A 14,962-nucleotide genomic window follows, 5' to 3' on the forward strand; every position below is an offset into this window, starting at 1 on the left:
GCACTAGAAATGAGTGCAGTCAATGTCTGTGGATAGCATTCTCACACAAATTCTCAAAAAAGATAAAGATGTAGATAATGATCCTGCTGAAGGATATAATAATTTTATTCTATACTTTACATTTATACCCCTTTTGTAATGTGTATTTTTTTCTACTCTATTACATGCAATGTAATCGGATGTGCAATAAGTAAAGTTTTGCTTACTTTTGTGCATAGTTTATTCTTATCTCTGCTCCCAGAACATTTCACCTTGCCATGGCATATCAATTGTTATATCAATAGCAATTAACTTTAACAGAATGTTAAAAGAGTGTATTTTTTTGGATACAAAAAACAGGTACATCACATTGTCCTGAAAAGCATGTGACTGTAGCCTCAAAGTGAACTGTTTACCAGGGGGGCAGTATAATTTTGACAGGGCCATTGATACACCTGCCATAACTATATTGCCTTGCCCAACTCAGCTTTACAAGTTCACAGGTTCATCAAACTTATTATGCTGACATTTCTAGCTATGGAGGTTTTGTCCTGAAAAGCATGAGACTCTATGTTCAAAGGGAACTGTTTACCAGGGGGCAGTACAATTTCGGCAGGGCCATTGTTACACCTGCAGTAATTATATTGCCCTCACTAATTCAGATTTACAAGTTCACAGGTTCATTAAACTTATGGTGCTGACATTTATAGCTATGAAGGTTGTGTCCTGAAAAGCTTGCGACTCTACCTTCAAAGTGAACTGTTTACCAAGGGGCAGTATAATTTCGGCAGGGCTGTTGTTACACCTGCCGTAATTATATTGCCCTGCCCAACTCAGCTTTACAAGTTCACAGGTATATTAAAATGATAAAAGCATGAGACTCTAGTTTCAAAGGCTAACGTGCAATGTGAAGCATTTACATGTTTCCATTGATCATGGTATAAATATTGGGGGTTGTAGTTGCTTGTTTTGATTGTTGGGGAGGTCACCTCCCCCAAACCTTAAATTCTACATATTAATGTATGCTTGGACAACACTTCCATGTTAATTTTATGCTTTCTTGGTGATAGCTGTAGGTAAAAATATTGCTTATGAACGGCTATAGTAAACAAGATAGCGTTCAAGCTCGCAGCACCAGCATATCAACTGTGTGATGCGCGTGCACGCGAGGGGCAGTCGCATTCTGGCAGGGAATCAAAATTCACCACAACTCTGGCCCTGTGTATATATCTTGCTTTGTACTTATCTACATTATTTGTGTGTGTGTGTTTGGTGATTTTTGCCACTCACTTTTTTCCATTTCTTGGGATTATTTTCTATATCATATTATCTATATCAGCTAAAGTGCCAAACTCATTTGTAAAAAGTATAGCATTATATCCTCTCAGCACTGACCAGGCAGCCAGGCACATGGCTTCTTACGTTTACTCTTCTTCAGGGACAGGTTACCTAGAGAGGGAGAAGATCAGGTGTGTACGTGTATTAAGTGCGGGTGTAATGTTAAAGAGGGACAGAAAGACAGGGAGGCAGATTTACAGTGTGAAATGAACTGTGTGTCCTCCTAACCTTTAAGGAAGAACTCTTATTCTTCTTGAGGAGCTCGGCCCTCAGCCTGCTCAATCTTGAGAGTAACTCCTCAAAGCAGCCTGAATCAGGCAAATCCAACATGAAACACACTGTGTTTTTAATCCACTCCACTTCCTGTGACATTTTTTCTTTTGTTTGTTCCCTTTTTGTAGAATAACTTTACATAACTTGTAATCAAATTCAAAATTTGAAAGAGAATAAAATCTATACTGTCATTTTCGCAACCGAAACTGCTCTCTGGTTTAGTTGATCTTACCATAGCAGCCTCAACCAGTGCGTGCTGCCTGGGCTGTTGCCAGATGGCTCGTGCGAATAGCTTTTTAATGGTTAGAAATAAAAGAGAGAGCAAATGTATTGTATAAAACGTTCTATGTACATTTCTATTGTTCTGTTTCTAAAATTGTATTTATGTTCTATATAATGTACGTGCCATGTTCCAAAAATGTAGCTGTGGATATTTTCACTCTGCAAACATTGGTGTCCACATACTTAAACAACAACAACAAAAAAATTACATACTGTTTATAACAATATGCTTTTCATACAGGACCTTACTTGTCACATTCTCTGCTATTCATCTCATACTTTTGTTTTTTACATCCAGGATCTTCAACCACCTTAAAATCCACCAGAAGGCATTTTACCGCCCCACCTGAGCTTCACAACTGGTTTTGCCTAATTACTTTGGTAGGTATGCCTGAAAATATCTCAGATTCGCTATTTTGTGTTTTTAACAAACCAAGTTAACAATTTTTGGGTTCCCAGAATGTTCTGGGAACGTTAGTTTATGGTTACAAAAATAGAATCTAAAGAGTACATTCTGAGAATGTTTGGAATTGGTTCCCAAAAATAAATAAATATATAACTAACCGGGAACCAAATGATAACGTTAGAGGAATGCTCTGTGTTTGCTGGGAAGCGATTTGTTGTCACCTTTTTTGAACATCGTGTTTTAAAAAGTTGTTTGACACTCAGTGTGCATTTTTCCATCTCCATTGCTTGTTTGCATTAAAATGTATAATAGCCTGATATATAAAAACTACAAATATCTAACCTAACATATCTAACCGAATGTATCCACTTTATGTTACACTCTTATAAAAAAAAAAAATTAAGTAAAAAAACAGACTGACAAACAAGGCTGTGAGGCTGACACTTGCTTCCCTTCTTTGCATGCAGTGCAGTTACTGACTGTCAGTGCAAAAGCACCACAAGTGTTTCAAAAGAAAGCCAAGCTGAGAATTTTTTTTTTTTTTTACAGACATGATATATTTATAAAAGAAACATACAAATTATATTATACAGATTACAGACAGGTATAGACTGCTATTTTAGCAGCATGGTTTAGAAAATTAATCTTTCTCAAGTTATGACCAATTTTATCCACTTATTAAAGGGATAGTTCAACCCAAATATAAAAATGATCTTATCATTTACTCACCCTCATGCTATCCCAGATGTGTATGGCTTTCTTCTGCTGAACACAAACTAATACTTTTAGAAGAATATCTCTGTTGGTCCATTCAATGTGAGTGAAAGATGGCCAGAATTTGGAAGCTCTAAAAAGCACATAAAGGCAGCATAAAAGTAATCCATATGACTCCAGTGGTTAAATTCAAATCTTCAGAAGTGATATAATAGTTGTGGGTGAGAAACAGATCAAAATGTAAATCTTTTTTACTCTAAATCTCCACTTTCACTTTTACATCTGAAAGTCACATGTGTGCCTGTTTAGTTTCACTTTAACATCTGAAAGTGAAAGTTAAGTGGAGATTTAGATTGAAAAAGGACTTAAATATTCTGTTTCTCACCCACACCTATTATATGGCTTCTGAATATATGGATTTCAACACTGGATTACTTTTCTGTTTCCTTTATATGATTTTTGGAGCTACAAAGGTCTGATCACCATTCACTTATATTGTATGGACACACAGAGCTGAGATATTCTTCTGAAAGTATTTGTTTGTGTTCACTCTCCCTTTAATAACTAAAGAGATGAAGGACCAAGATTGAGAAACTGTAGAGCACCCTCTAGAGTCTAGACTGTCCATTTTTTAATTTTCTGACACTTTAAACCCACATGACCATTGATTTCCCAGATTTATTATTAAAATCTGTTTAGTCCAACAGGATGTAAACTGTTACCATTAGTGCCACATATGGGTGTTCCCATTTGTAAAATTAAAGTGAAAGCTGAAGACTCCATGGTACCATTTTGTATCACCCAGCACATTATTCTAAGCATAGTCTTTTGATAGTAAGTAGTATCACAAATTTCAGTTGTACATTCATGGATTTATGAAACCTTTTTTTTTTTTTTTTTTTTTTTTTTTACTTTCACAGAAGTGTCTCACAAATAATCTGACACCTTGAGGCATTTTAAGAACCCCTTAAAGATCACTCTTCCTCTTTGTCTGATCTTCTAGCCATTCCCTAGTGCTTCTGATTCTTCTGTGGTTGTGCTCATACTGTCCTTACTCAAACTTATAGCCACAGCCACAATTATGATGAGGATCACTGCAGCTACCACTGCTGCTATTATCAATTTATATTTAGAATTCTCCCAACGCTTCTTCTGTTTCACCTTAGTCGAGGTCTTTGAGAAAGCTTTGCTCTGAAATGAAATAAGCACAAACAATTACATCTAAATGTAACATTCCATAATTCACATAAGAAGTGATTGATTTTTTTCTAAATAATTAAATAGCTTGTTTATGACCCAAATGTACTATTGTATGTTTCAGAATTACAATTAACTTGTTAGGTTAAATGTTAGGTAGTAGTGTAAAACTTTAGAATGGGGTTAATGCCAAGACTCATGCTCTTTTTTTCCCCTAACAGTTATGATTTTCAGTATGTCTGTATGATAAACATGTAATGTTGATACAAAGTAACCTTGCTGCCTGATCATATGGCATGTCCTGCACACTCAGAGCACACACCATCACCCTATTATTACACACATTTTCATTCATTTTATAGCAAAAGGAAATAGCTTTCTAAAATTAACATAGCAAACTAAACTCAGGATGGAAATTGTACATTCTTTTCCGTACGCCCCACCTAGAGAGTATTTATATACCCCAATATGACATTTCCTTGCTTTTCCCAAGAAATGTATTAAGTAAGGCCTTGGAACACTTGAAATTCCAGAAACCCAGTTAATGGTCATCACAGTCCATAAAAAGTCACAAAACATCACAGCATGCACAAATACGTGGGTATGCACTTTTAAAGCTGTTTTTAGTTGCATAAAAAATTGTATATATAAAAATATCAATAAAAAGTAAAAGCAGATTCACAAGTCACACAGACACACCTTCTCCAGTAGTTGATCAGCTCTGTTCTCTAGCTCCCCAAGTTTTCCTGAACGCTCGTCAGCCTTGTTCAGGTTATCAAGCATGATAACCTTCACTTCCTCCACACCCTCCTGGGCCTGACGGAGACGACTTTGCCCATTCTCCTGAGGACAGATGAAATGATCAGTGGGAAAGGTGGGAAGATTGGCAAAAATGATCTGTATGGCAACTGGTTTTTTAATTAATATTCCGGATTCAATACAAGCTTAATCGACAACATTTGTGGCATAACGCTGATTACCACAAAAAATAATTTCGACTTTTCAACTAAAAAAAATCAAGATTGCAATGATGTATTTACAATGACAGTGCTATGTTCATTTATTCAGCTGGTTGATGAAACAAAAATCAGTACTGCATTTTTCCTGTAATGCTTGCTTGGTATTTTTAAATGTAATCTTTATATCACAATTCTTGCGTCCGAAAAGTGCTGTATCGTGAATTCTTGGCTTCACGGAAGAACACACCTTTGCAACCTCTCTGCGCCCCCTAGTGTGAGAAGCACTGTATTAAAGTATCCTCTCTTGAGCACCACTCACTCATTAACATAGAATTTCCATGTTGAAACATGAAAATGAAAATAAATAAATAAAAGATACAATTAAAAATAAAATTAAAACTGAACTTTGCATTTGAATTTAAATTTTGTCACTATTATTGTGTGAATGTTAAGAAAAAGCTTTGTAAAAAAATTATTTGCAATTTTTTATTCACATTTGCCATGTCATTTTAAAATTGGCAGTCTTGCCTCGAGATTGTAGTAAAAATAAAATGTCAAATCATCAGTTTTATTTTATAATTTGGCAGGGACAATGCATTGTTATAATGAAAATGAAAGTGAAAATCAAATTATTTTATTTTATTTTTAATTTTGGCACATATTTTGAGGACACTTTTTAATAATGAAATGGTTAATCAGGTTTTTATTTTCCTTTTTTTCCTTTTATTAATTTATTTAAAATTGGCAGAATCTGCCTTCCATAAAAATGGGTGTTGTTCTATATGTAACATATATTTTCCTTAAATCAGTTTATTATCATAAAATTTGTATAGGCTATGTATATATATGCCCAAACATAATAAATATTATATATGTTAATTGTCAGATTTCTGTACAGGAAGGCATATGAAATACATTTTAACTTACACTGTAAATAAGCACGAAATACTTTGAAATAGTTTGTAAGTTCATATTAACACTATTTATTAAATCAAGTCAAATCAAAAGACTCATCGAAAGTCTGCATTGTTTTATAATTATTATTTTTTCATTGCCTCAAAAACAATTCCTACAAGAATACAGCAACAAGCATATTTAGTCATCTTATTTTTGGATCATCCGTCATCTACTCCTTGGTAAACAACACAGTGTTCGCTCTGATCTTCACTTCACACACACAACAACACCTCCTGGAACCCCCTCCTGCTACTCAATCTGCACTTATGATCTGTGAGGAGGATGTGTGCCGGGTCTTTCGGAAACAAAAGACTAGGAAAGCTTCAGGCCCAGGCGGTGTTTCATCTGACTGTCTGACAGTCTGCACTGACCAACTGGCCACCATCTTCACAAAGATCTTCAATAGATCACTGGAGCAGTGTGAAGTTCCCTGCTGGTTTAAATGCTCCACCATCATTCTGGTCCCCAAAATCACAGGACTTAATGACTACAGACCTGTCGCTCTCACGTCTGTGGTCATGAAGTCATTTGAGAGACTGGTTTTGGCCTACCTGAAGGACATCACTGGACCCCTGCTGGACCCCTTTCAGTTTGCTTACCGAGCAAACAGGTCTGTGGATGATGCTGTCAATATGGGACTGCATTATATCCTGCAACACCTCGACTGACCTGGGACTTATGCAAGGATCCTATTTGTGGACTTCAGTTCAGCCTTCAATACCATCATGCCTGATCTTCTCTCAACTAAACTGACCCAGCTCCCTGTGCCCACCCCAATCTGTCGATGTATCACCAGCTTTCTGACAGATAGGCAGCAGCTAGTGAGACTGGGGAAACTCACATCCGGGACCCTCACTATTAGCACTGGTGCTCCTCAGGGATGGGTTCTCCCTCCACTGCTCTTCTCCCTGTACACGAATAACTGCACTGCAAAAACCCCACTGTCAAGCTCCTGAAGTTTGCAGATGGCACCACGGTCATCGGCCTCATCCATGACGGTGATGAGTCTGCATACAGATGGGAGGTTGATCAGCTGGCTGTCTGGTGCGGTCACAACAACCTTGAGCTGAAGATGCTCAAAACAGTGGAGATGATAGTGGACTTCAGGAGAATATTCAGAATTTATATTCTGTCTCACTGTAATGTTCTGAGTGCACTTGTTTCTCCTATCACCAAAAACAAATTCCTTGTGTACATGGCAATAAAGCTCTTTCTGATTCTGATTCTTTAAGAGCGAATGCTCACTAAAAAGCGTGTCACTCACATACTATTTCAGATTTCAAGTAATTTTAAATTCATTTTGATTTGGATGTGACCAAAAGTGCGGTTGTCTGTATCAGTTAGTTGTTTACTGTGCAAATAGTTTCTCCACTTTCAACAGTTCGTCCCATTCATAGCGATCTGCAGAGACACGCTGTGACGACGGAAGCATGAGAGGCGGGCACTATCACATTGATTGACTGACAGCGTATTGATGAATTACAGCTAATTGGAACCAATGTCTCCCCTTATAAACTTTTCTCCTATATTCGGCAGATATCCCACCTCGTGAAACTTTATCCACTGTGTGTCTCTGTTTGACAGAGAGACTGCAGTAATATGACTGCTACACACACTTGTTTGAGCTCACATTTCGTAATATTTATTTGTTTCATTTATGTACAGTCGTTTATTTTGCTCACCTGAATTTTTGAGGAGACATTGCCTTCCTTGCCTACTCGGAGGATTTGCCATTGCTATACACAGAAAAGGTTAGTATGTGATTTTATCACACTAAAATCATGTTAACATGTATATTATTTATGCCACTGGTTCTCAACCAGGGGGCTGGGACCCACTATGGGGCCTCAGCACACTTTCAAGGGGGCCTCAAGTTGACTTAAAATGAATTTAAAATAAGAAATATTAAAATAATTAATATTTATTTAAAATGATTTAATTAAAATGATTTAAAAAATGCTTTAATATGTATGCCTACAAATTATAAACAGACTCTTTCTGAAACTTCTAGAATAAAAAATGATCCATGATTAATTATTTTAATCAGACATGTCTAGTTGCGGGTGAGGGGGCCTTCAAATTTTGTCTTGGACAGGGGGGCCTTGGAGTCAAAAAGGTTGAGAACCACTAATTTATGCCATGAGGCTATACTTTTGAAACCGTGACTATTTTAACATTTACAGATTGTCCCCATTCACTTCCATTAGAAGTGCCTCACTGTAACCCAGATGTTTGATTTTTTTTTTTTTTTTTTTTTTTTTAAGAAAAGGAGGGACTAGTAAAAACTTAATTTTTGTAGTAATCTACATTATGCTATAAACACTGTTGATTGAGCTTAAAGGAATGGTTCACCCAAAAATTTAAATTTTCTCATCTTTTACTCACCCTCATGCCATCCCAGATGTGTATGACTTTCTTTCTTCTGCAGAACACAAACAAAGATTTTTAGAAGAATATCTCAGCTCTGTGGGCCATACAGTGCAAGTGAATGGTGGCCAGAACTTTGAAGCTCCAAAAAGCACATAAAGGAAGCATCAAAATAATCCATACAACTCCAGTGGTTAAAACCATATCTTCAGAAGCAATATGATGGGTGACAGATCGATATTTAAGTCATTTTTACAATAATTCTCCACTTACACTTTCACTTCCACATTCTTTTTCTTTAGTTTTTTGGCAATTTGCATTCTTATTGCATATCGCCACCTACTGTTCGGGGCTGGTCAAAGGTGGAAATTTATTGTAAAAAAACAAAAACAGGACTTAAATATTGATCTGTTTCTCACCCGCACCTATCATATTGCTTCTGGTTTAATCACTGGATTACTTTTATGCTGCTTTATGTGATTTTTGGAGCTTCAAAGTTCTGGCCAAAATTTACTTGGATTTTTGGACCTACAGAACTGAGATATTCTTCTAAAAACATTTATTTGTGTTCTGCAGAAGAAAGAACGTCATACACATCCGGGATGACATGAGGGTTAGTAAATGATGAGAAGAAATTTTTATTTTTGGATGAATTATCCCTTTAATTAAAAACTCATATTGAACCCAGAATATTCCTTAACTATTGGCAAATGTGACTGGACACAACAAGTCCACTCAAGTGATTGTTGACTCAAGTTTTGAATGTGAGCTTTTGACCACAATTAGTTATAGTATTTCAAGGTCTGGTTTTGTTAAGACACATTATCATCCAATACATTTGTGCAAGAAAATATATTGGTTTCTAGAATTTCATTTAATAACCCACTTCTGTAGGTTGTTAAGACAAGAGAAGCACATGGTGACTTTGGCAACTACTTAACAACTAAGGCCAAAAAGTGATAATGAAGACTTCCTAGATGCCCCCAATGATAATGGCCTGGCCTCATAGCTCTGTTTACAACAAGCTATGGGAATGTATTTCTGAAACAGTGCCTCAGCTCTTTCACAAGACTAGTCACAGTTTAACAAAGAACAGCAAGGGAGAGACAGAGGCACTGTGCATTTCTAGAATCTACTGCATCAAAACAACGAAACCTTTGTGAAAACACCACGGAATAGGGGCATTTGGAGATTATGACCGCCTCAACATTAGCAGTCTCTTCAACATCACATGTATATAATCACGTATATCATCCGAGTCTGACTGTTAATTCCTCTCTTTGTGCTCAGAAGGATGTAAGTGACTCAAGGTCAAGGTTTAGCTGATGAGTGGCCTATCGTAGACGGGAAACGTCAGGCGAACATAAATTAAATTGTTTTCTCAGGAAACACTACTTATTATTCATGCCATCTCACATAAGAGCCCATACACAATAGACCAAAGAATCAGAGGAAACAACACTGCCAATCACAATGACAAAACTTCCTTTAGCATTTCAGTGCAATTTGACCATTAAGGCAGTGACCCCTTTTATGGTCATATTGCACTGAAGTGCTACAAATACAAATACTTTAAAATAATTTCAATTGGCTTTAATTATGCTCCATATTTTAACCATTGTACATACTAGAGATCTGATATCAATAACACTTCATCTTTAAATATATCCGTTATATATGCACAAAAGCTACATATACACCAATCAGCCACAACATTAAAACCACCTGCTTAACATTGTGTAGGTCCTCCTTGTGCCACCAAAACAGCACCAACCCGCATCTCAGAATAGCATTCTGAGATGCTATTCTTCTCACCACAATTGTACAGAGTGGTTATCTGAGTTACAGGAGACTTTGTCAGCTCAAACCAGTCTGGCCATTCTCTGTTGACCTCTCTCATCAACAAGGCATTTTCATCTGCAGAACTGCTGCTCACTGGATGTTTTTTGTTTCTGGCACCATTCTGAGTGAACACTTGAGACCGCTGTGTGTGAAAATCCCAGGAGATCATCAGTTACAGAAATACTCAAACCAGCCCATCTGGCACCAACAGTCATCCATGCGATTATCTAATCAGCCAATCGTGTGGCAGCAGTGCAGTGCATAAAATCATGCAGATATGGGACAGGAGCTTTAGTTAATGTTCACATCAGCCATTAGAATGGGGGAAAAAAATTAATTTCAGTGATTTGGACTGTGGCATGATTGTTGGTGCCAAATGGGCTGGTTTGAGTATTTTTGTAACTGTTGATCTCCTGGGATTTTCACGCACAACAGTCTCTAGAATTTACTCAGAATGGTGCCAAAGACAAAAAACATCCAGTGAGCGGCAGTTCTGTGGATGGAAATGCCTTGTTGATGAGAGAGGTCAACAGAGAATAGCCAGATTGGTTCGAGCTGACAAAGTCTATGGTACCTCAGATAACCACTCTGTACAATTGTGGTGAGAAGAATAGCATCTCAGAATGCTTTTCTGAGATGTGGGTTGATGCTGTTTTGACAGCACGAGGGGGACCTACACAATATTAGGCAGGTGGTTTTAATGTTGTGGCTGATCGGTGTATAATGAAGAGTAGAGAATGTTATTTACCCGTAAATGCATGGGCATTACACCAAACATTAATACATACTCTGGTCTTTAGTGAGACGGCACGTATATCCATCACTAGTGCATCTACAAAATGCCCAGATAATGTAACATTTTCAAAGCATTTTCAAGACAATTAGACAATAATACAATAGAATATATTCTGATATTTGTTGATATTTTATTTTTCATAGATATTGATAATTCACCACTGTTGCACAGAATATCGACATGATGTAGTCATTTGTATGAATATAATACTCATTTTTCTTGTAATTAACAAAAGAAATGTATATCCTGTGATAGTAAACTTGTATAGATATTAAATAATCAAAAATATGATTTATGGAAGTGCAAAAAAAAGAAAGAAAAGAAACCTGACACTATGACATACCTAGGGTCTCTAATGACCCTATACACTCTTAGTACTTATATATAAATATATATATATATATATATATATATATATATATATATTATATTTATTTTTTTTTTTTGCCATTTTTTGCATTGCACTATTCATAAGAGTAAGTTTGAGGAATACTAAAGAGGTGTGGGCACAATTTCAAAAAATGGATGACGTGCAGGGGGTGGAATAACGTCCCGGGTCACTAAAGACCCAAGGTACACGTTTAAGGGCAATTGAGATTTTCACCAGTATTTGCCTTTTGAAGTGGGACTACAGGATACACATCTCTTTTAACATCCTTTGCCTCCTTCCTTCCTCTTTTGCTATGGCTGCTATACTGAATCTGGAATTTCCTTGAGACTATGCAGAATTCCCCCTCTCTTGTGTGTTTCAGATCAACACTTCTGATGTTGTCATTTCAAGCCACCTGAGCTGAACCAACAATAAGGGTTACAGTCTTACAGACATTCTGAATGACATTCAAAAGACTTAAAAAAAAAAAAAAAGAAAAAAAAAGTGTTTTAGATTCTGAGAACAACTCATAAAGAATTTTTTTTTAAAAAAATAGCCTTCAGTGCTTTTCAAATACTGTATGTCTGCACTAAACCATATTCCTCAAAGTTAATTGAAATGAAAGCCACTATTCTATGTATAAAAGAATAGAATGGAGAAAAAATTATATTACATTAGCCTGTTGCAGGTCAACATTACTGCACAATTGCACTTTACCTTGCACATGTACATATTTCCAGTCAAACTGTTGCTGCTACCACCTCTACATCTGTCATTATGCACTATTTCATATTCATATGCATACTTTGTACATACAGTATATTTTATTGTGTTTTTTAATTGTTTTTTTACTAACATTTATATTCATATATATATTATATATATATTTTTATCGTAAACTGTGGGGAGAAAAGTCGTACCAAGAATTTCACTACATGTCATACTGTGTATGGTTATGTGACCAATAAAACTTGAAACTTGAAAAGACTCAATTCAGTTTATAATTTCACCCAATTAAAGTGACATAGACCTAATGTTTCTAACACTCATATTAACTGCCATAGATATTTATCAGACAATTAGACTAACTGAACCTGTTTTGACCACAATAACTACACTCAAGGCAATAGACCTTTTTTTACACTCTGGGTTTTGGAACAAGGAAGTAAACGTTTGCAGGGTAAATTTTGACAGCGGTGAATGGGAGTGAATGGGAGATCACAGCAAATATTATTATCTCTTATCCATTTGCTCCAAGACCGAAAGAAAAAAAATTCACTATTAGGTATGAATGACCTTCCAGAAGAGTTTAAAATAGAGAGCGGTGGATTAAGACAGTAAAATGGGAGATGCCAAATTTACTGTCACTCTGTAAGTAATAGAAATAGAAACCCCCTCACAGCTGTGGTAATTCAGTTTTTAAAACTAATTCCAAGGTAATATAACACAAAGTCTAATGTTATAAATGTACACTCAATATTTAAAAAAATATATAATATATAAGCTGAAAAATAAGGCAAAAAATGTCTATATGCAAGCACGTTTTTATTCTTATGTTGGTGCTTATCTGGGTGTCTTGTATATATGTTTGTATTCTGTGTCTATCATTTAAGCACATGAAGACGGTAGTGTAAGTATATGTATTAGGAGATAGCCGTGTGTGTATTAGTTTGATTTAAGCCATTTAGCGTTCTTATTTCACTTTCAATACAGCAACAGCAAAACGAAAGTATATAGCTAAACAAAGCGAAGAACACGAAGCTTCAATGACAAGGCAACTTACCATTGTTTTATAGTCGCTTTAATACAACAGAAACGGTCACCGAAAAAACTGCATCTGAAAAGGAGACAGCAAACAATACAAGACCGATATCTATAAAGTTCACTTGCGCTTCTTTTGACTTCTTCAAGGCTTCAATCTTCTGTGCAAGTGCTGGAAAGGACTTTCCTTTTCTCTTAAGGGGTGGGTTGTTTCCACTGCGCAGCTGTCACACTCTCTAGTCTGTAAGGTTCACACCCAAAGGGGACTGAGTGACTTTCTACACTGCTTCAGTAACTTATGCTGTTATTCACTGGCCAATGTCATATCTATACAACATGCTGGAGAAGCCAACTCGAATCCGTAAAGCTGGAACAAAAAGCGAGACTTGCAGAACAAAAATGGGCTTATCTAAATCAGTGGGCGTTTTCACACATTGAGATTCCCTACTTTCATTGGTTAGTTTAGAAACGCCCATCCCGGTTTGAAAACGCCCACAGATTTGAAAACACCCATTATTGTTCTGCAGAGACCCATTCTTGGAGAAAGCTGGTACCTGACTGGCGTTATTCTTTTGAATCGAATCATTTTAAAGATTCGGTGCTTTAAACAGAATTATACCACCGGTCTGTTGAATGCTTGATTCTAATTGGTTCACGGGCGTTCTAAGGTGTGCGCGAATTGAGTCAAAGCGAGCAGCAGATACAATGATGTAAGAAAAACAAAAACATCAAGATTAAACCAAAGTTTGGAACAACATGTTGAGAAAATTAATTGAAAATATAAATATATATATATAAATAAGCTACATCTATTGTAATTTTGTTTCTGTGTAGTATGTATTGACACCACTGGCGGTGGTGATGATGGCGTAGTGGGCTAAATCACATAACTAATAAACAGAAAGTTGCCTGTTCTATCCCCACAGCCACCTCCATTGTGTCCTTAAGCAAGATACTTAACTCCAGGTTGCTTTAGTGGGGTTGTCTCTGTAATAAGAGCATATGATAGCTTATGAAGTTTCAGCATGGTGTCAATTACAACAGTGTTGTTAGGCTACTATTAATTACAACTGACCCCATTCATAAAAAAGAACTTTGATATTATATAAACTGTAACATTTAGTTATAGTGAATGTAAAAAAAAATACTGATTAAGCTGATTAAAGGAATAGTTCACACAAAAATGAAAATGCTCTCATCTCATCATTCTTTCTTTCTAATGTAGAACACAAAAAAAAGATTTTTAGCAGAAAATCTTAGCTCTGTAGATCCATTCAATGCAAGTGAATGGTGGCCAGAACTTGGAAGCTCCAAAAAGCACAAAAAGGCAGGCAATATGATAGGTGTGGGTTAGAAACAGATCAATAATTAATCCTTTTTACTATAAATCTCCACTTTTGATCAGCCCCAACCAGTAGGTGGTGATATGCTTAGAAAATGTGAAATGCCAAAAAAACAAAAGAAGAAGAATGTGGAAGTGAAAGTGAAAGTGGAGATTTACAGTAAAAAGGACTTAAATATTAAATCTGTTTCTCAACCACACCTATCATGTCGCCTCTGAAGATATAGATTTAACCACTGGAGTTGTATGGATTACTATGATGTGTTTATGAGCTTCACTTACACTAGCTTATTTCACTAGCTGAGATATTCTTCTAAAATCTTTGTTTGTTTTCTGCAGAAGAAAGAAATTCATACATATCTGATATTGCATGAGGGTG

General features: G+C 36.2%; 1 protein-coding gene across 1 annotated transcript; it reads right to left on the bottom strand.

The window, feature by feature from the left end:
* Positions 1–3,875: 3,875 nt before the first annotated feature.
* Positions 3,876–13,618, bottom strand: LOC127432431 (vesicle-associated membrane protein 5-like). Its single transcript, XM_051683504.1, has 3 exons — positions 13,264–13,618; positions 4,889–5,032; positions 3,876–4,183 (listed from the first exon to the last, which is right to left on the bottom strand). Exons 1-3 carry the CDS (start codon positions 13,264–13,266, stop codon positions 3,992–3,994), a joined length of 339 nt encoding a protein of 112 aa, XP_051539464.1. The 5' UTR covers positions 13,267–13,618; the 3' UTR covers positions 3,876–3,991.
* Between the last annotated feature and the right edge of the window lie 1,344 nt (positions 13,619–14,962).

The sequence above is a fragment of the Myxocyprinus asiaticus genome, chromosome 4 (genome assembly GCF_019703515.2).
Source record: "Myxocyprinus asiaticus isolate MX2 ecotype Aquarium Trade chromosome 4, UBuf_Myxa_2, whole genome shotgun sequence".
Lineage (NCBI taxonomy): Eukaryota > Metazoa > Chordata > Actinopteri > Cypriniformes > Catostomidae > Myxocyprinus > Myxocyprinus asiaticus.

Bases quoted from the DNA above. Each gene is read 5' to 3' on its own strand.
- LOC127432431 (XM_051683504.1), bottom strand. The intron at 4,184-4,888 runs GTGTGTCTGTGT...ATTTCATTTCAG, and splicing joins CTGATCAACTACTGGAGAAG to AGCAAAGCTTTCTCAAAGAC.